Source organism: Polypterus senegalus, chromosome 15 (genome assembly GCF_016835505.1).
Source record: "Polypterus senegalus isolate Bchr_013 chromosome 15, ASM1683550v1, whole genome shotgun sequence".
Taxonomy (NCBI): domain Eukaryota; kingdom Metazoa; phylum Chordata; class Cladistia; order Polypteriformes; family Polypteridae; genus Polypterus; species Polypterus senegalus.
Window position 1 is genome coordinate 131,095,354 of NC_053168.1, and position 22,038 is coordinate 131,117,391.

General features: G+C 37.9%; 1 protein-coding gene across 1 annotated transcript in view; it reads left to right on the forward strand.

Moving 5' to 3' along the window:
- LOC120515471 (cytosolic non-specific dipeptidase-like) overlaps nucleotides 1–22,038 on the forward strand; it is a 50,696-nt gene that overhangs the window by 24,003 nt on the left and 4,655 nt on the right. The window contains exons 5-10 of the mRNA XM_039736522.1: nucleotides 804–892; nucleotides 5,115–5,315; nucleotides 9,515–9,599; nucleotides 15,148–15,308; nucleotides 19,055–19,219; nucleotides 21,813–21,954. Of these exons, the coding sequence (XP_039592456.1) occupies nucleotides 804–892; nucleotides 5,115–5,315; nucleotides 9,515–9,599; nucleotides 15,148–15,308; nucleotides 19,055–19,219; nucleotides 21,813–21,954 (843 nt within the window). The remainder of the gene's footprint in view (nucleotides 1–803; nucleotides 893–5,114; nucleotides 5,316–9,514; nucleotides 9,600–15,147; nucleotides 15,309–19,054; nucleotides 19,220–21,812; nucleotides 21,955–22,038) is intronic.

The following is a 22,038-nucleotide window of genomic DNA, read 5'->3' on the forward strand; positions in this document are numbered from 1 at the left end:
CCCCATTTTATCCAAAGGATAACCAGTATATGAGGTTGTGGATTAAAAACATGGAAGATTCTGAAGAAAAGATAAAATTATTTCAGCATCGATTTAAAGAATGGGAGATGTAGAAGGGACAAAAGGAGCAGCGACAGACACATTACTGAAAACGGTTCTTTTACAAATTAAGGAAATACAGCGCAGGTACCAAAATGACTTGAAAGTAATGCAGCATTTTCCGGCCCCAAACCAGAAGACAATCCAGTTAACCAGTAATAATTGTTCTCCACTAAAAAGAAAGTGGTCCTGTTTCAGTCGTTTGTTTGCGTGACCAATGTGATCAGCTGGGGATATCCGATATAAAAGAAACGTAGGGAGTGAAGTGCAACATGGACTGCTGATCACTACATAGGTGTTCCTTTCACCTCCCACCAAAATGTCCAGAGCCGATTTTAAAGAGTAACCGTCCTCTCATTGATTTGAGCCACTGTCTCTGCAGTGATGTCGGCCGCCACCTGTAGGGCCTGAGCAAGTTCATTAATGAAGCTTCCAGAAGGTTTAAATGTTGCACTTGCAACCTTGTTGATGTTGTTTTCTGCATCCTGCCAATTTTAAAAACTGTGTGACTTGGCATTATTCTGAGAAGTCTGAAATATAGGTAAATGAATGGCAATAAAAGGGCGCGGTACTTGGGTGCGTGATTTTAAATATAATTTTATTTTGCTCTAGTTATGTAGTTAATTACCACTTTCATTTGAAGTCAGGTATGGTATGGTTTTGCTTTGTCAACTGATGTATTTTTATTTATTTATTTATTTTAGGGAAGTTGTATGGAAGAGGATCAACAGATGACAAAGGCCCAGTCCTTGCTTGGTTTAACTGCATAGAGGCTTATCAAAAAACAGGAAAGGTAAAATTGTATGTTACAGCATTTTAATGCTGCTTCAGCACTTAGATAAAGTTACCTATTAGGTTAAGGTACAATTTGTGCAGCCTTCTTTTCAAGGAATGTTTTGTGATGTTATCTAAAACGAGATAGTATTTTTAATACGTTGCAATTACTAATGCAGAAGATTGAATATATACACACATAGAATTAACGAGAATAGGAAGATGCTTTCTCTCTCATTTGTGTTTCTTATCATGGAAGTAATAGAGCAGTTGTCTCAATTGCATGTTATGATATTCACCTTTGCATGCATACTTATGATAACGCTTTCAGACTTTTTATTATTACCACGCTTCTTTTAACTTCACCTGTTTGTTGTCTGGTACAAATCTTGTAATCGATATTTAACCCACTTCCTATTGTCCAAATGACTTGAAATTGTGCACACTTGCTCAGTTCCGATGACAATACATGAATCGATAATCAGTTTCACTAACTGATCAATTAATCCATGTTAAGAAATGAAATTTTCATATGAAAAATAGTTCAAGATTTCACCAATAGATGGCACATGTAATGGATAGAAATATTAAAGGAAGTGTTAAAATATTGATTACAAAGTGGTACCTCGGTATACGTCTGCTTTGGAATAAGTCCCACTTGTTATACGTCCTGTTTGGACGCGAAAAATTTTGCTTGGTATACGACCTTTATTTGGAATACGACTCGCGTGCTAGAATACCACGCGATACCCTTGTTTACTTCTCTCGAGATAAAGCCATGACTGCCCACGAGCGTCAGTACGCGCTATAACTCTCTCTGAATTTTCACATGATTTTGTGTTTTTTTGTGTAAATTTGAATTGATTGTTGAAAAGTATGAAGGTGGCATCTGGGACTTGGCTGCTGCATACCATATGTCGAGAACAACGGTATTTACGATTGTGAAAAACAAAGACGTTATTAAAAAGTAAAGTGAGGTTAAATTTTCATTTATTTCATCTAATTGCTTTTGTATTTATGTATTTAGTATTAAGCAGTGTTTAAATTATTTTATACAACCCCATCAATGTATAATATGCCAATAACAATAGGATTTTTTTTTCATGGGAGTGGATTAATCATTTTCCCTTTATTTCTTATGGGAAAAATTTGTTTGGTATACGTCCTGTTTGGTATAAGTCAAAGGATCTGAAACGGATTAAGGACGTATACTGAGGTACCGCTGTAATACTAAAAAGGACAAAAAAGTTGAAAATAATGTATATATAAAAAAATACTTTTTAAAAACCACACTTCTATTAAGTTAAAAAGTGTACTAAAAAGTAAAAAATAAGTCTGTCATACATCACTCATAAAATAAAAGCGTGGGCTCTTTTCATCAATCAATACAATCTTACCAAAAGCGCACACGCTTTTATTTTACGAGTGATGTATAAGAGACTTACTTTTTAAAAACCACGCTTATATTAAGTTAAAAAGTATACTAAAAAGTTAAAAATATTAATATATATATATATATTATTTTATTTATCACTTCTTTTGCATGCACACTATGGAAGGTGGAATCTGTGCAATAACGTAATTTCCACTAGGGCAGGGAAGCATTTATTGTCTTGGACCATGAATGAGTTAAATAATAAAGGCCACAATTGATTTTAGCATAAAGAGCAGCCTGTCCGTCTTTTGACTTGCTTAGTTTAGAATTTCTCTGAGTCATGGACATTGTGTTCTTTGAACGAGCTGAGCTAACAAGCAGTCAGATTTTGTTTTGGGAACGCCGGTGCTGAGCCTTCTGACGGATGCAAATTAAACAAGGTTCTGCTAACATTCAAGGCCTTTAATTATGGGAACACTAGGCAAGCTCTCATATAAGTGTGTATACATTTAGGTTAAATAAACATTTAAGTATATGAGGGGGTACCCAAAAATAACCGGAATTGAAAAAAAAAAAATGTTATAACAATTTCTGCTTACTGAAACTTTAGTCTGCTTCATAAAGTACTCTCCATGTGAATAAATGCACTTGTCCCAACGATTTTCCCACTGGTGGAAACACTTTTGGAATTGCTGAAGAGGAACGTTGTCCAAGGCCTGCAGCGATTTTTCTTTGACTTCCTCCACGGTACAAAAACCCTTTCCTTTTGAGTTCTTTATTCATATGTGGGAGCAAGAAAAAGACGCAAGGAGCAAAATCAGGCGAGTAGGGAAGGTAGCAAGAACTCCCAATACACACACAAGTCAGATTCAGAAATTTCTTTAATCGCTTGACGACAATCTTCGTAAATTGCATTGTAAACTTTTTCAAGATGTTCATCATTCCTAATTGTGGAAAGTCGGCCAGATCTTGATTGGTCCTCAAGTGACATTTTCCCCCTCATTTTAAAAGTTAAAACCCACCCGTAGACCTGCAGCTGTTTTCCCTAAGAGAAAACAAAATTTAACGCAGACTCGCTGTTCTTTATGAACGCCATTCACAAAAATCGCAGAACACGTTTAATACGCACCAAGAAAAACTGACATGGGATGCTTGACGAACAATACAGAGCAACTTGGCAAACTGCCACAGAATACTGTAAGTGTGCTACACCTAGTGACGAAATTCGCAACTAAGTCGAGATTGAGCGCCTGGTACAGATTCCTATTATTTATTGGTACCCCCTTCGTATATGTCAATGCTTCTTTATGATTTATAATAAATAGTTACAGCTGAGTGTATTAAACTAGTTAGCCGTAAGCTAAGTAAGAATTAATTGTTAAAGGCTTGTACTTTTCTTTTATTGAAAGTAGCCTGGAGGCACCACGCCAAGGCTTTCCACAGCTTAGGTCCTTATCAGTGAAGCTGCGAACTGGCACGGCTGCCTATTATGTTAGCCTTAAGGGATGCTAATGCAGCAGGTAAACATTAATTGAATTATTAATTGAGAAGTCCAGTTTTCACAGGTGGGTTCTACCAAGTCCAAAGTAGTGGTGAGAACTGATTAACCAAAGGCCATCAGTCCTGAACAGCTCAGAATTTGGGAGGAGTGTTTTAAGGTGATGCTCACCTCCAGGTGGCAAATATGTCCTTTGAGCCAAAGTGATTATTATGAGAAGATGGACTGGGAGGGTAAATTGTTATGAGAAAGTTTATGGTGGCAAGGATATTGTTATGAGGAAGTCTGCTACACCAGGTGATTGTTATGAGAAATGGTGCAGAGCTGAGGTCATTATCATGAGAAACCCTTGTGGAAAGCATACCCCCGGACACAGACAGACCGACCGACACACACCAGAATGTCCAAAACACACGTCTTTATTAATACTTTCAGCACCACAATGCCTTCTTTCACCAACTCTCTTCTTCTTTCTCTCTCGCTCTCTCCCTCTTGACCTCCTCTCTCCTCCTCACAAGCTTCGTCTCCTTCCTCCCAACTCTGGCCCGTCTACTGGAGTGAAGCGGCCCCTTTTATTATGACCCGGATGAGCTCCAGGTGCTCCCCTGACGTCACTTCCTGGTGTGGCGGAAGTGTCAGAAGAACACCTGGAAGCACTCCGGGTGCCCTTGGGATTACTTCCGGCAGCACTTCCTGGTGTGGCGGAAGTGCTGCCATCCAGGATTCCCTAACTGTCCGGGCGCCCCCTGGCAGTGGCCACGTCCTCTCATAATGATGAGCGTCCCAGCTCCGTTCCTGTGGCCCCCAAATAGACGCGGGCGGCTGCGCTCTCGTGGCCAAGGAGAGGTATCGTCCAACTCGGGGACCGTCCAGGCATCCCGGCCGTGCAAGGTCCCCGCTCATCTGTGACACCCGGTAAAGCAGATGATGGGAAATGGTGTGAAGGGGGGATCTTTTGTGATAAGAAGTGTAATAAATTTGAGGCTCATCGAATGCTCTGGGCTCATTTCACTGAGTTGAGACGGTTCTGTACTTTTTGTAATAAAAGAGCACCATTCTGCCTGCACATCCTGAAGTCTCTGAGTGCCTTCTTTGAACAGCGTGTTTCTGCCGCAAGAACACCTACTAGAATTTATTTACTGTGTGGTGCCTTCAGTTTTTACTGATGTCATTCTCCATTTCCTTTCCTTCTTATTTCCAAATGTGTTTAACAGTTGTAATCTATCTGAAGAGTTTTACTAGGGTGTCCATCACAAGAGATGAAATTAAAATTGTATCATTTATCATCAATTCATATGTTATGAATTACAATTTTTTTTTTCTTGACAGCGAAATTTAGTTTTCCATTTGTTTACTTTTTAAAAAAAGGAATTGCCCATCAATGTCAAGTTCTGCTTAGAGGGAATGGAAGAATCCGGCTCAGAGGGGCTTGACAGTCTTGTCTTTGCCCGCAAGGACACCTTTTTCAAAGGCGTCGACTTTGTCTGCATATCTGATAATTACTGGCTTGGAAAAAGCAAACCCTGCATCACATATGGACTCCGAGGGATCTGCTATTTCTTTTTGGAGGTACAAATACAATTAATTGTGTCTTAAGTAGACGTGTTTGACTAAAAGATCCATTGTGAAAACATCCATATGTGCTGCAGCCCAACATGCCAATGTTAGAACAGGCGAGTCTTTTTAGGTGCTTCTGTTCCTGTTGCTAAAGTGAAAAAATAATAACTGATTGGTAAGACTGGGCTATCTGGACTTTACTTGACATTCAAGGTGATGTTTTGCATTTTAAAAATTGTGTGTGTGCCTGGGGAATAATAGCTAAATTTTCCTTTAGACGAAACACTGGAAAAGGTAATGAGAAACCAAAGCAAGTTAACAATTAGTATTTTTGCACTGTTCATTAATGTAATTGTGTAATATTATTTCAGTTTTAAGTTTAGTTTTATATGCATTGTGATTTTACGATAGAGACTTATAAATTGTTCCATTTTATTTTTATTGCACGCTTAAGTGAAAGAGCCAGACACTTTCAGTGCCTTCACAACTTCTTCAGTAAATAACATTCTTCCAAATTCAGTTCCATTTAAATCATGATTTCATTTTGATTTTGACATGTCAAAAAGTTTGGTTTATACCTGAGAGCACATTTGAAATGCGCCCTGATCTTATTCCAAATAGAACCTGTCTGAATTTGGCCCTAGTGTGTGTTTGGTGTGTGTGTGTGTTAGTTTGTTCTTTCTTATGCCCTGTGCTAGCTGGGGTAGACTCCAGCCTGTCCCACGACCCTGGTCTGGATTAAGTGGGTTAGAAAATGACATGACAAGACCTCTCCAGTCCTGCAGTGCATGTTGGTCAGTGTAAATCGATATAAGAAGAAAATATGCACAGAAAGATAAGAGTCTCAAGGACAGAAGAATTGGGCCGACAAAACCCAAACTAAACACCAATGTTTAATAACAGCTTCCCTGAAGAAATATAAAAAAGGAGGTTTTGAATAAGAAGTAACACTGAGTGGTCTTATTCACACATAAATATTTATGTTCTATGATAAATGTTAGTTTGCCTTCGTTATGACAGTGCTTATACAAAAAAATGTTTCTTGAAAGCATTGTTTGGTCAAAACTTTGTGAAATTGGAATACGTCTGTGTATGCCTCTGCTATCTTAAAAATGGGATGCATTCAAAGACTTAATTCTATTTCACATTTGTACAGCTAAAGTATATTAGCAAACTGCAGTTTCACAGCAGATAGTCAAAGGCAAACAGTACTTGAGGAGGTAGCAGTAGCAGTCAAACAACTAACTAACCTTTACTTTACAGTAATCCCTCCTCGATCGCGGGGGTTGTGTTCCAGAACCCCCTGCGATAGATGAAAATCCGCGAAGTAGAAACCATATGTTTGTGTAGTTATTTTTATATATTTGAAGCCCTTATAAACTCTCCCACACTGTTAACATTATTAGAGCCCTCTAGAAATGAAATAACACCCTTTAGTCAAAAGTTTAAACTGTGCTCCATGACAAGACAGAGATGGCAGTTCTTTCTCACAATTAAAAGAATGGAAATAGGTCCTCTCTTCAGGAGCAGAGAATTTCAGAGAGAGAGAGAGCGCAAAGAAAAGCAAACAATCAAAAAATCAATACTTGTGCTTTTAAGTTTGCCGCGACATTTTTTTAGAGGAGCGTCAGTATCTTCTAAGCAAACAGCCCCTCTGCTCACATCTCCTCCGTCAGGCGCAGAGAACTAGTGATGGGTCGTTCTTGAACGATTTGTTCATTTTGAACGAATCTTTAATGTGACTCGGGAAGAACTAGTCGTCTCGTGGGAGTGATTCGTTCAGTCGCGCATGTGCATTTGCGCAACTTCCTATAGTTTCTATATTGGAATTGATTCACCTGTTTCGAGTCTTCGGGTTTTTCGAGTCGTTCGTTCATCACGTGACAGCCCCATAAGCTTAACCAACTCAGTCTGAGCGGAAACAGAATTGATTAGTTCATCTCTCGAGTCTTCGGGTTTGAGTCATTTGTTCATCACGTGACAGACCCATAAGCTTAACCTATGCAGTCTGAGCCGGAAAGAGAATTGAACGAAATGACTCGAAAAATGATTCGTTCATTTTGCTGAACGAGACTCAAAGATCCGAGTCAGTAAAATGATCCGAACTTCCCATCACTAGTGATGGGTCGTTCTTGAACGATTCGTTCATTTTGTACGAATCTTTAATGTGACTCGGGAAGAACTAGTCATCTCATGGGAGTGATTCGTTCAGTCGCGCATGCGCATTTGCGCAACTTCCTATAGTTTCTGTATTGGAATTGATTCACCTGTTTCGAGTCTTCGGGTTTTCGAGTCGTTCGTTCATCACGTGACAGCCCCATAAGCTTAACCAATGCAGTCTGAGCCGGAAAGAGAATTGAATGAAATGACTCGAAAAATGATTCGTTCATTTTGCTGAACGAGACTCAAAGATCCGAGTCAGTAAAATGATCCGAACTTCCCATCACTACAGAGAACGTCAGAGAGAGAGAGCGAGATTAAAGCAAACCATCAAAAAATCAATAAGTGTGCTTCTGTAAGCACCGCGATAAAGCGGCATTTCTTAGAGGTGCGTCCGTATCCACTAGGCAAACCGCTTCTGTGCAAACAGCACCTCTGCTCACAGCCCCTCCGTCAGGCGCAGAGAATGTCAGAGAGGGTGAGATAGAGGCAGAGACAAGCAAACAATCAAGATACGTGCAGGATGCATATCTTATAGCATTGATGAGTTTTAGTTAATATGTAATACATGCTCTGATTGGGTAGCTTCTAAGCCATCCGCCAATAGCGTCCCTTGTATGAAATCAACAGGGCTAACAAACTGAGGAAGCATGTAACCTAAATTAAAAGACCCATTGTCCGCAGAAATCAGCGAACCAGCGAAAAATCTGTGATATATATTTAGATGTGCTTACATTTAAAATCCGCGATAGAGTGAAACCGCGAAAGTCGAAGTGCGATATAGCGAGGGATTACTGTATATAATAACAAGCACCATTCCAAAGCATTTTAGAAGTACTTAACACATCTGTTTATATCTATTGGTTTTACATTTGAAGCACATACATATACGCTGAAGGGCCACACAGGTGTCAGAGGCAGGCACTAAACTGCTCAATCTTGGCTGCACAATTCACCCATAATATTGAAACCAGAAGTAATGTGTCACTCTGCAGCATGATTTACATACATTTGTAAAACTTAACCAGCCAGTCCCTTTGGTCTGTTGCTGTTCAGTAGAATGTGGAGAAAAATGGTGCACAACAATAAGCACAGTTTATGTTTTAAAAGACTTAACCACCTGCACCAATTGTTGGAATGAAAACTGCAATGCATTTTCTTATTACACGCATTGCAAAATAAAATCCAGTTGATGGTGCACTGTTAAACACTAATGTTGACTACGCCGAAGTCTACATTGGTTACTTAGATTCGAACCTGTCTTAGATGGGTAACACAGCTAGTGTGAATATAATGTGCTCTCACTGTGCCCTATGAATTAAAAGCCTAAATAAAATGCAAGTGAGAAAGGAGTGATTTAACAATTTTCTATTTGCTATAGGACAGTACAAATGAAGCAGTGAACACAAGGGCTTTGTTTCCAAATCAAGTCCACTTTATTAAATCTCTGTGAAAGTAAAAAAATAAAATTAGAATCACACAAACCCCAAAAAATCCTGCAAAGTAGGTGTGAAAACCTTGCATGATTCTCCAAGAGTCTAGTTATAGAAGTGGTTGATCTTTTTATTTTATACAGTATAACGATTTCTGTTTTACTATGACCCTGCACTAGATGGAGTTGTAGGCACAAACAGGCCATGAAGTACTTGTTGGTGCGGTGTGTGTACTTTATGCTCTTGAACGGGACCTGATGCAGTTTTTGTCAGGTGGCGTAATTGACTCGTGTTCTTTCAAAGTATCATCCTACTTTTTAATGTTTGCTTTTTTACATTTAATATTGTTGTAATCTGACATTTAAAGATTTGTATTTGTTGTTGGTTTTTAACCAGTAATCCTACATGAAATTTGTAAAGGCAGGGCTAATACATAAATAATGACATGGCACTTTTCTCTTTGTTCTTTTAGACTATTGCTGTTAATGGAAGTAATAAACATGGAAAAAAAAAACTGCTACTACTAAAACAAAAATAATAATAAATAGTAATAATAATGAATAATATTGAAAACATCACTAAGGTGTCGCGTGTAATAATGGAGCATTTTGTCTCTAGGTGGACTGCTGCGACAAGGATCTTCATTCGGGTGTGTTTGGTGGATCGGTACATGAAGCGATGACTGACCTTATTGCACTTATGGGTAAAAAATATAAAATGTATTTGATGATCACAAAAGTTTTAAAACAATGAAGAAGTTATGAAGTTAATCCAGCATTTCAGTTAATTCATTTAGGGAAGTTAAAACTTTCGAAATATTCTCAATATTTTGCTGTTATTTTAATTAGTGATTCAACATTGCCAAATGCATTTTAAGCAAACACATTCTCGATTATTTTGGTGTAATTTGAATAAGTAATTAAACAATACTTACTTTTCTTTAAGTAAATACTTTTTAAAAATATGTTAATTTTAATAAAAAAATATTAATATTTAATATAATAATTTAATTAATATTAATATTTAATATAATATTAAAATAATATTCATATTTTAATATTTTTAATAGCAATATCACTTTTTCACTACACAGTGTAAGCCTTTTAAGGTTCAGCCGTGCTTTTGAAATTCAGTTGCTTTTCCACATCGAACTTATAAACTTCATGTTGTTTTGCCCCAGAGGGTTTATTCAGTTTCAGTTACCATATATACTTGCGTTTAAGTTCTTCCATGGAAAAGTTGGGGCTTGATTTTACAGTATAATTTCCGGTATTTTATAATGTCGGACATATAAGTCGAATGCGGAAAACTCACGCTATTGGTCCAAGAGATTATGCTATATAAATGAAATGTTTTATTATTGTTTATTATTGTTATATGCTAACGCCCACCTCGGAGTAACCACGGAGCACACAGCCTTTTTTCCTATGTATTATTCCTAGGTGACCACACGGTAATACCCAAACTATTCCGAAGCGACATTTGCACTATTTAGTGATTTTTGTATCTCACACCCTCATACACCTTTATCGTAAGAGCATTCCTTATCTAAGATGGAGTGTTTGATCAGAAGAAAATATGAAGCTGGTTTTAAATCAAAAGTCGTTGTAGTGGCGAAAGAAATTGGTAACTGCGCTGTTGCAACAAAAATCAATGAGTCTGAGAAACTGGTGCGAGATTGGAGGAGGCAAAAAGATTTAAAAAAAATATATATATATATATGTCGTATTTTTGAACGGGCGTATAAGTCGGGGTCTGATTTTATGATCGATTTTTCAGGTTTCAAGACCCGACTTGTATGCGAGTATATATTGTAACTTCATTCCTCACAATATTCACTTTATTGCTTATAGAAGATTTCCCAATTGATTAAATACAAATATTACTATTTTGGCGCATTGCAACTATTTTCTTTCATACTGTACGCTCCCGTCTATTAACATTAGTTTGGTTGTGTTTAACTTGTAGGTTATGTTTGCTCTTGTGAATTAGGAGAACAAACTGATGTACACAGACAGCTACCTTGTGTTACAGCATGCCGTCTTTCCATGGCACATTTCTCTGGTACAGGGCAAAAGGACAAATGATCATCTTCTAGTAGTTATCTACTAATCGTGTTGATCAGCAAATATCGTCAAAGCCTTATTCGCAGTGAATTTCGTGCATTCGCGCATGTTTGTTAAAATATTTACTAATAATTCGGCCGGTTTAGGAGAACTTTTTCCCTAGTGCCCCATAATGCTTTGTGAGGCCAGCGCAATATTGGATGGGACCGCCCCCCGGGTATATAATACTAACCATTTACATTACAGCCTCAAATGAGTAAATAATGCAGGTTCTCAAATTTGTATTTTTATGGAACATATACAGCATAAATAACAAATTAACTTTGCTTGAACATGCAAGTCGATCTTTGAGTTCCACATCAGTGTAATAGAAGCAGGGTGCGTGCCCAATGCCTGCATAATTAGCCACGTGGAGATGATAAACAAACCTTGAAGGATCCTGACATGGCCGTCTCCTCCAAAAACAGGAGACTCTATGAAGTAATAATAATAAGGAAAGATTTATTACTATTTACAAGATGTTTCTATCTTTTTGTTTGATAGAATAAAAAGTGCAAAACATCAGCATAAACAGTTAGGAGAGCCTTCAGTGTGACTTCAAAAAAAATAGAATGAGCCTCCGCACAGATTCAATAATGACATGCCAAGTTGAACTTCCTGCCATTTAAAGACCAATTTTTTGACTTTTGACTGCGATTTTGTCATTTCTGCTTTGTGTTGATGAAATATATGACTGCGCATCTCTGACTGCATTTTTTCTTCTTTGATCTCTTGGTTGCACAGTTGTGCAGTGGTTGGAACTGCTGCCACACAGCTCAGGTCACCTTTTTGGCCACAGTAATTGGTCTAGTATAGTTAGCAGACATTTCCCTAGCCTTCAGGGACACTTTAAAGATTGCACCATTTATAATCCAGTCAAATCTCATTCAGTTAGTCCTTCCCCGTTGACTTCAATGCATTTTGCCGAGTTTGGTGATATTCGTAAACACTAAGGTGATTTCTCCGAACTTGAAGCAAAGTGAAAACACTATGGCGTTCACTATTCACTAGCAGTCTCAATGAACCTCAACCCACATTCTAACTTGCCTGAAAATAAGTCATGTGATCCCAGTGAGGACTTTTTTACAACTTTTCCCCCTGGAAATAAGCTAAATAGCGTAAAAAGTTACACACAGCGTCAATCAATCTGAAGAAGATAGTTCGGATAAAGCACTCTTAGCAAATAGCCACAAAACGTGTATCACAGAAATAAAGAAAATATATTTAGACCATACCCTGGGAAGATCTGCCCTGTATACGATGTAGTAGGTCCTGTGTATTTAACCTAGAACAGGAAAGGCTACCAATTTCAAAGGGATGACTAGAAAGAGGAAGCATAAGAGAGGAAGAGAACTGAAACCAAAAATCAGTCCTATATTTCATCACATCCAAACCGCTTATCAAAGAAACTAAGTAGGAAAATAGAAAGCAAATGTCATCAACTAGGATGTCTAAATAGCAATACTAATACAAACACAAAGGTTTTTTTCTTTGGATATCTGCTAACTCCGATGATGAAGCAAATGGCATACTGATCGTTGTGTCATCTTGATGACCGCAACACAAAATTTCAACCCCCAGGGAAAAACAAAATGGTGGTGAAAATGATGCAATAATATGTTCTAGTTGTGTGAAAACAATTTCTCTAATTAAAATAAATGCAAAAATCAGACTTGGTGCCTCAAAAACTCATAATGAGAGTTAACCATTAATAAAAAAAATGGCTTAACGAGTGTACAAACATTTCCCAACGTGCAGAATCATAACACCCAGTGCTGCTCCCCGTATGGTCAATGCTCACAGCTGAAAAGCAAGCAAGTGGAGTTAAATTTGCTTTACATAAAACCATTAACACAATTTAAAAATCCTGACATTTTTTTTTATTACTAACAAAGTGCTTACAAAATCTTTGCCAATGATGCTCAGTCTTCATTTTTTAATTGTTTTGTTTAATTTTTTTAGGTAATTCTTCCTGCGGCAACAGATTTATATTGGCTATGTCATTTAAAAGTAGCTTTGTATAACACTGAGGATGTTAAACATTTCAAGGTTGTGCATGATAGTATTTAGTGTATTTTTTTATATTAAACAGGCATCTTTTGAAAACATAAAATCAAAGATTCTCAAATGAAGTATATATTTGGAGAAATACAAATGTTTGGAACCGTTTAGTAGGTTGCACCTTCTCCCCATATCCGGATGTGTTCTTTTCTGGGCCTTTTAGGTTTACTCGTGACTCTAAAATGTCCCGGTGTGAACAATTGTGTGCTGGTGCCCAGTCTATTTTTGATTCTGTGCCTGATGATGCTTAACCCTCATATTGGATAAGCTAGTTCAGAATTATTTAATTTTATTGATATTATGTGAAGAAAACAAAATTCTACACAATCATGTCAGACTTCACCAAACCATAATTCAACCCCTGCCCGACAGTTCAGAGATTCGACGGATAGGAGAAAAGATGTTATTTTCAAAGAATTATAAAAGATGGTCATTATGTTTTCCAGCAAAACAGAACTATAATAGGTAAGGGACAGCCAGGTAAGAGTTATTCTTGCTTCAGCCGTTTAGGGTTAATAATCTAAACTCTTATTTTAATTATGAGTAGAATGTTGTAGCATGCAAACATATGACATTTGACAGTAGATGAGTAGAGGCCATACTGTCCATGAAGTTTGGTTAAATAAATGATAACTAAGCCTCCCCATTATTTCATCCAATTAACAGATTTCTGACTCAGGTAGAGTGCATATGTTTCTGAAAATGAGTGCTTCCAAACTTCATTCTTAAATTGCACTTCTCTTTAATTTCCATAGCTGCCCCTGAGTAAGTGACACACTTCTGTATTTTAACTGAAAGAATTCTGATGGACCAAGTGTATCAACAGCTTTAAGAATATTGAGGATCTGGCTTAGGCCTTTTTGCATCCTTCTCTGTTCAAGAGTAAAGCATTTTAAATCCCTTAGTCTCTCAGAGTAAGGAAAGCTCGTTAGTCTAAGGGATTCACTATGTTGCTCAGCTCTTCGCCGCCTTTAAACTTGCTCTGTCTTTATAGTAATGACTAGGTGTGCTATCCGTCTACAACGTGGTGAAATCTCAGAAATCAACGTAGACCTTAGCTTTAACATTTGCAGTGCACCTTCTATTGGAATGTATTTGTAATGCATATTATAATAAAATGCATTGCATTTTTTAATTCCAACAAATGGCGTATCACAAACTTTTGTAGTAATAAAATGCATTCCTCTGAATGTTTGATGAGCCTATATATCTGTTAAAGGCAATTTGGTATGGGATTTGTAAATGTAGTGTTAATATTTGTGATGCACCATTTGTTGGAAAGAAAAAAGCAATGCATTATATTAGTACAAATGTTTGTAAGGGCACCACCTGTTGAAATGACAGAGACACACATACACTTGTTCTTTTATTAAGTTGGAACGCTCTATTCCAAATGTAACATCCAATGATTAATACTTTATTTTCATTTTTTTTCAGTAATTGTGTCTGCACATTGTATAGAGTGATGTATCAACATAAATTATTTTCAGAGACTGCTTCCTATAGGCCAGTGTCACCCATCTTGTATTTATAATTATTGTCCCTACTGTCTCTGTAAAGCACTTTGCTCTTTTCTACATGAACCCATTATTATGCAGACAGTTTTTAGTTTTATTGTTTTCTGTGATATTTTACAAGTTTCCTAATGCAGAGTCCGTAATCTAAGTGTGAATTAGAGTAATTCTAAGCACAGACCCCTGACAGACTCCACTGGGGGTCTCCTTTTCTTATAAGTACTTTTTTTCTCCAACTTGAAATTCAAGAATCAAGTAAATAGAGTAAAAGAAAAACTCGTTCATGTCAGTAGCAAGGAATGTGAAATTATCTTGCCTGGCAAGTATATCTTTGAAAACCATTGTTAAAGTCTAACTTAAACAAACAATGATCATCATTGTTTTCTGTGACCTTTAAACAATTATTTGATCAAAAGTGAATGAATAGATGAACATTGATAAAATCTCAGTGTGCTTGACAAGTTTTGTTTAAGGTGATTTAGTAGAGCGTTGTGCTTTCCTCCTAAATGGTGTAAGTTTAGTATTTTTTTTTTAAACCCCTTTTAACTTTTTATACATTTTATTTATATAGACTCACTTCTGGATAAGAAAGGCAAAATTCTTGTTCCTGGAATTTATGAATCTGTGGCCCCGCTGACTGACGAAGAGAAGAAACTTTATGAGAAAATTGACTTCGACTTGGAAGAATACTGCAAAGATATTGGCACATGTAAACTCCTGCATGAAACAAAGGTATAATCTTCTATATGTACATTTATACTTTTTGACATTTTCTGGCATTGCACTTGAATGCTTCTTATGCATATGTATGTAAATCTGTGTTTTTTTACATAGAGTAACACACTACATAATATCCTTAGGATCCCTACTTTTTTGTCCTATATAGAAAGAGAATAATGCAAAAGTACATTAATAATGAGAACATTCCACTCAGCCCAACAACCTCACCATTCCTGCTTATCGTCATTCTCTAAAGTAACATCAAGTCAGGCTTTTAAGCTCCCTAAAGTCCTACTGTCTGCCCCACTACTTGCCACTTATCCCAGGTGTCTGTGGTTCTCAGGGTTTACTTTAAAGTAAGAGTAGGCATCTCCATTGCCAGTTCCCCTCCTAATTTTAAAACCTTCAAATATGCCACCTCTTAATTCCCATTTGTTTAAACAGGCATTTCCCATACTTCACTGCTCCAGCACTAACCCGATGCCCGATTTTTTTACCTGTGATCACTCACTTTCTCTGTCGCCTCCACTTTATACAGCACATATCCTGGAAAACTGGAATTCGAGATACCTTGTCTAGCTGGTGAGGTATCCTCAATACAGTCTTCAAGGTCGTTAGATGGACCCCCCCTGGTCAGTGTTGTAGATAGATAGATAGATACATACTTTATTAATCCCAAGGGGAAATTCACATAATCCAGCAGCAGTATACTGATACAAAGAAACAATATTAAATTAAATAGTAATAAAAATGAAAAGAATTAAAATAAAATTAATGTTAGCATTTACTCCCCCGGGTGGAATTGAAGAGTCGCATAGTGTGGGGGAGGAACGATCTCCTCAGTCTGTCAGTGGAGCAGGACGGTGACAAAAGTCTGTCACTGAAGCTACTTCTCTGTCTGGAGATGACACTGTTAAGTGGATGCAGTGGATTCTTCATGATTGACAGGAGTTTGCTTAGTGCCCGCTGCTCTGCCACAGATGTTAAACTGTCCAACTTAGCGTTCACGCTTGGTATATCGAGTCATTTGCTACATTCACTTTACATTATCTCTTTAGGAGATGACAGTATATAGAGCTACAGGGAATTTTGGAACATTCTTTTTTTCTTTATCATCTGTCAAATTTCCTATCATTGGCTGCAGGTTTGCTGGTCTCTTTGTAAAATGGCAGCATACACAGCTATGGTGATAAAAGGCTTCTCACCATATACAGTACAGGCCAAAAGTTTGGACACACCTCCTCCTCATTCAATGTGTTTTCTTTATTTTCATGACCATTTACATTGGTAGATTCTCACTGAAGGCATGAAAACTATGAATGAACACATGTGGAGTTATGTACTTAACAAAAAAAGGTGAAATAACTGAACAACATGTTTTATATTCTAGTTTCTTCAAAATAGCCATCCTTTGCTCTGATTACTGCTTTGCACACTCTTTTGGAATTCTCTCGATGAGCTTCAACAGGTAGTCACCTGAAATGGTTTTCACTTCACAGGTGTGCCTTATCAGGGTTATTTAGTGGAATTTCTTGCTTTATCAATGGGGTTGGGACCAGCAGTTGTGTTGTGCAGAAGTCAGGTTAGTTGGACGATCATTTATTTTTCAACAGGGCAATGACCTCAAACACACCTCCAGGCTGTGTAAGGGCTATTTGACCAAGAAGGAGAGTGATGGAGTGCTGTAAATGGTCATGAAAATAAAGAAAACACATTGAATGAGGAGGTGGGTCCAAACTTTTGGCCTGTACTGTATGTATGAGTTGCCTGAACTCTCCACACTGATTACAAATTTTGGTCTTTGAGCCCATCCAAGGGTCAAGCCAAAGGAGTGACTAACGAAGCTTTTTACTGTAACGGTGTATTTTCTGTGCAGCTTCAGCTCTTCTACATTCTAATCTTGTGCCATACTGAAATGTTCCTGCGTAAAAGTTTAGTACACCTTGTGTTTGGTAATGTCAGTAAAGTTTACCCCCAATTAGTGCTGGGAGGTATACCGGTTCATACCGAAAACCGTTTTTATTTTTGTTATGATATGGATTTTTCTTATACCGCAATACCGGTTTACATAGCCTAAACAACATTTGGAACGTGGTGCACTGGGAAACTGTTTAAGGGGGGACTTTTTTCACTGCTACACCGCTAAACACTCATGCAACGGAGTACATGCGTTACTGGAGGTACTGAGCGGTGAAAATGGACAGAGAACATTCCAAAACTGAAGCTGTAGCAGATGATAAAGTTGAACATGATGACACAGAAGAACTTTTGCCAAATAAAGGAGTCGCATCTGTTGTCTGGAGATTTTGGTTCTAAAACGTTGGATGTGCACCAGACAACTATTTACTGCAAATGCCGTCGAGCTAAAGTTGTCACCGGAGGCGGTAACACAAGCAATTTGCTGCATCACCTTAGCCGCACACATGCTTTGGAGTACCATGAATGTATTGAACTAAGATTGGCACCCTCCACGTACTCGAGTAAAACTGAAAAAGCTAGAGGACACTCGAGTCAGACGTCACTTGTAGGCGCGTTTGCTAGAGGCGCTGCCTACGACAAAAAAAGCAAGCGGTTGATCAAGATAACCAACGCCATCACAATCCATACAGCTAACGTGTCAGTGGACAGAGACTGATAACAGTAACAGAAAGTGTAGTTGGCTTAAAAGAAATATGTACTATTTATTCCTTTGCTAAGACATGTTCAATGCAATACAAATTTTGACAAGCACCTCTGAATATTTTACTAAGTCTAAATGCCTCTTTGGGTGGTTGAAAATACGTTGTCAAAATTATAGTTTAAGTTGTTTGCAAAATTTGTTCAATAAAATGGTTCTATATTTTGACTGCAACTGTAATGCAATGTGATCCCTTCTCTTCATTAGTGCCACCCCCTTGAAAACTATCACTTTATGGGGCCATATAAACCTGCATTAATACGTGTGTGCACATTAAAATGTTGTTTTTTTTGTACAATGCTCATGACAGTGGAATAGGTTACTCTTAGCCAGTCTACTGCATGGGGGAAAAAATACAGTTGAATACTGTGAAACTGGTGTAATTTTGAAAAGTACCGTGATATAGAATTTTGGTCATACCGCCCAGCACTACCCCCAATTACAATTTGCTGTACTCCCCAGTGTATGGGCGGAGTGGTGGTTCTGAGGCAATGGAGCTGTGCTGGCAATCAAAAGGTTGCCGGTTCAAATCTTATAAAGCCAGAAGTGTTTCTACTCCATTGGGCCATTGAGCAAGGCCCTTAACCTGCAATTGTTTCATCCTAGGCATGATGTTAATCTGCATCCAGCCCTGTAGGCAGGTCCTTCAATTTACAGGGAAAACGTGGGAGTTGGTGGCAGGATTGGCACTCCGGCCACTGTAAACAAAAAAAAAACCTCATAATATTCCAGTGTGGTGGTCAGGTGTCACCCGTTGCACGGCTGCACTCCGGTCCCAATTTGGGTGGTTTGTCGTATGGTGGGTGCAGCAACACGCTGTAGATAGATAGATACTTAAAATCATCACATGCTCCCAACCTCTAGCCCAGTGTATGTAAATTTTCTTTTTCTGTGCATCATATCTTGGCTGTACTAATCTGTCAGTAAATATGTTTTCATTCAGGCTCTCTTGTCCAGATGTCGAGGAGTTACAGTTATGTTTCCTAGTTAGTTGCTCTACAGCGCTAACACACTACTGTATTTGTTTAATCTGGAGTATTGTGCCTCCTTTAATAAAATGTAATTATTACTTTAAATTTAGGAGCAAATTCTAATGCATCGCTGGAGGTACCCATCTCTGTCACTGCATGGCATTGAGGGCGCTTTCTCTGCTTCAGGGGCTAAAACGGTTATACCAAGGAAAGTGATTGGGAAATTCTCTATTCGCCTTGTGCCAGACATGGACCCTAAGGAAGTGGAGAAACTGGTAAGTTTAAATGTTTGACACCATCTTAGAAACTTTATACACGCTGATAAGCTAGTAATTGGACCATGTACTATAACTTTTTTTTTATTTATTTAAATCTCCTTTTTTGTCATCTTAGATAGCCTTATGAATATTATATGATCACTAACCTTCTAAAGATGAATTGTAAATAAATTGGTCTGCATATGCAAAAACAAAATTCAAGTTAACTGTTTTATTGATAAGTGAGATTGACTGCATAATTATAATACCACACCACCACCACCCCTTAACACTAATATATTCATCTAAGCGATGAAATGGCCAAAAGCTCCACGTGACATGGCTGAAGCCATACAATGTGCACATAAACTGAAAGCGTTTCAGACCTACTTAATCTAGCATATACAGTATACTCGTGTTTAAGTTCTCCCGCAGATAAGTCGGGGCTTGGGTTTACCATATAATTTCTGGTATTTTATAATGTTGGTCATATAAGTCGAATGCAGAAAACTCGTGCTATTGGTCCAAGAGATTATACTATGCTAACGCCCACCTGAGAGAGTAACCGCGGAGCACACTGCCTTTTTTTTTTTCTGTGTATTGTGCCTACGTGACCACACGGTAATACCTGAACTATTCCGAAGCGACATTTGCACCGTTTTGTGTTTTTTGTATCTCACACCCTCATACACCGTTATCGGAAGAGCATCCCTTATCTACGATGGAGTGTTTGATCAGAAGAAAATATGAAGCTGGTTTTAAATGAAAAGTTGTGGTGAAAGAAATTGGTAACTGCGCTGTTGCAACAAAAATTGATGAGTCTGAGAAACTGGTGCGAGATTGGAGAAGGCAAGAAGATTTAAAAAAATATATATATATAAGTGTTGTATTTTTGAACGGGCGTTTAAGTCGGGGTCTGATTTTTATGATCGATTTTTCGGGTTTCAAGACCCGACTTGTATGCGAGTATATATGGTATATCGGAAGAGCATCCCTTATCTACGATGGAGTGTTTGATCAGAAGAAAATATGAAGCTGGTTTTAAATGAAAAGTCGTGGTGAAAGAAATCGGTAACTGCGCTGTTCTAACAAAATTCGATGTGTCTCAGAAACTGGTGTGAGATTGGAGGAAGAAAGAAGATGTAAACAAAAAAACGGACGTATAAGTTGGGGTCTGATTTTATAATCGATTTTTTTTATAGGTTTCAAGATCCGAATTGTACGCGAGTATATACGGTAATTTAGGTGTGCTGGGGGTTAGAGCCTGCTCCATTAGGAACCAGCGGCAGACCATCACAGGGTCCGCTCCCATTCACAACAGGGTCACTTTGAAATTTCCAGTTACCTAAAGCAATGTTGTGCAGAGTTCTAACACGATCATTCCATCAGTAAAATCCGCAGAAGCCCAAAAGCATGACTACACTGAGATGTAATCAATGATGAAAGTCTCTGTAAATTTCATTTTATTAGAAAAACAGCTTATTTCGGGAAAGTGAAACCAAATTGAATTTGACATGTTTAATGACTGGTTTATTTAATTTATGTGAAAGTTCAGAAAGTCCAAAGGTAGACTTTTCTATTTTCTGTACTCTTCCATATATGTTTCTATATTGCTTAGTTGTCTTTACTTCTCTGTCTAGCTGAAGATTATTCTGTTGAGTCTCCCTGAATGCACAAGCCTGGCCTTTCATTAATTCGATTGGTCAGCAGTGACGTGGTATCCATTGAGTGTTACGATTTGGCACAGCTGGGATACGTATGATACATTACACGGACTTAATCTTTAGCTTTGATGACTATCGTTTTATTTGGCCAGGCAGTAAACGAGTTTCTCCATTTAAAGTACACCTAAGGTTATTATTTCAAAAAGAAGAGCGATACACTGTTTCCAAGAAAAACAGCACATGCGCTGCAAGAGGAGGCTGCCCCAACTGGGGAGATTCCAAAAAAAAAAAAACCAGCAAACACACTGGAGAGATTCCAAACACCGTACAGGCAAGGAATTGGAAGGGGGGCTCTGATGTTGGACGGACAGTGCCTTCCACCTTCCCTCTGGGTTCTCTGTGCATTCCAGGGAACCACGGGGAATACGATCGATTCCAAATAACCTAACCTGCTGAAAAAAAACAAGCAAAAATGAAATGAGCGTTGAGCTCGAAGTGTTTTTTTACCAATTTATGATTTGACCTTATTGCAGTACGTTTCTTTTGGATATTTACTTTGTGGTGAGAAGTTAAGTAAAATGACAGCTTAACTTCTAACCACATCCATAATGGCTAACATGGTACAACACCCTAGTGCTACAGATATTTACTTTGAAACAGAGTACTTTCATTAAGCAGAATAGCAGTAGCTACGAAATAAAGAAGACAGCACGGCAACAACTTGTAGTGTTCCATTGTACGATTAAACATCAAAAATACAAATAAATGACACACAAAAACCAAGAAGGAGCACTGTAAGAAAAAGATTTACAAAGGTATTCATGTTTGGATGCACATTCAGTTTTGATTGTTTTGCCTTTTCTACAAAGGTTTGTTAATAAGTTGTTTGTAATCCGTTTTAGTTCTAAGTTTCTGATTCTTTTTTTTTTTTTCCTTTCTATTTTTAGGTAACCACACATTTAACCAAAAAATTTGCAGAAAGGGACAGTCCTAACAAATTAAAGGTAACTGTCGGACATGGAGCCAAGGCCTGGGTGTCTGATTTCAATCATCCTCACTACATGGCCGGCAGGAAAGCCATGAAAACAGGTATGAGTCCCAGAACAGCACAGACATCCAATACTGAGTAAGGCCTGTGTGTAGAAACAGCAAGTTTGGCGAGATAAGTTAAAG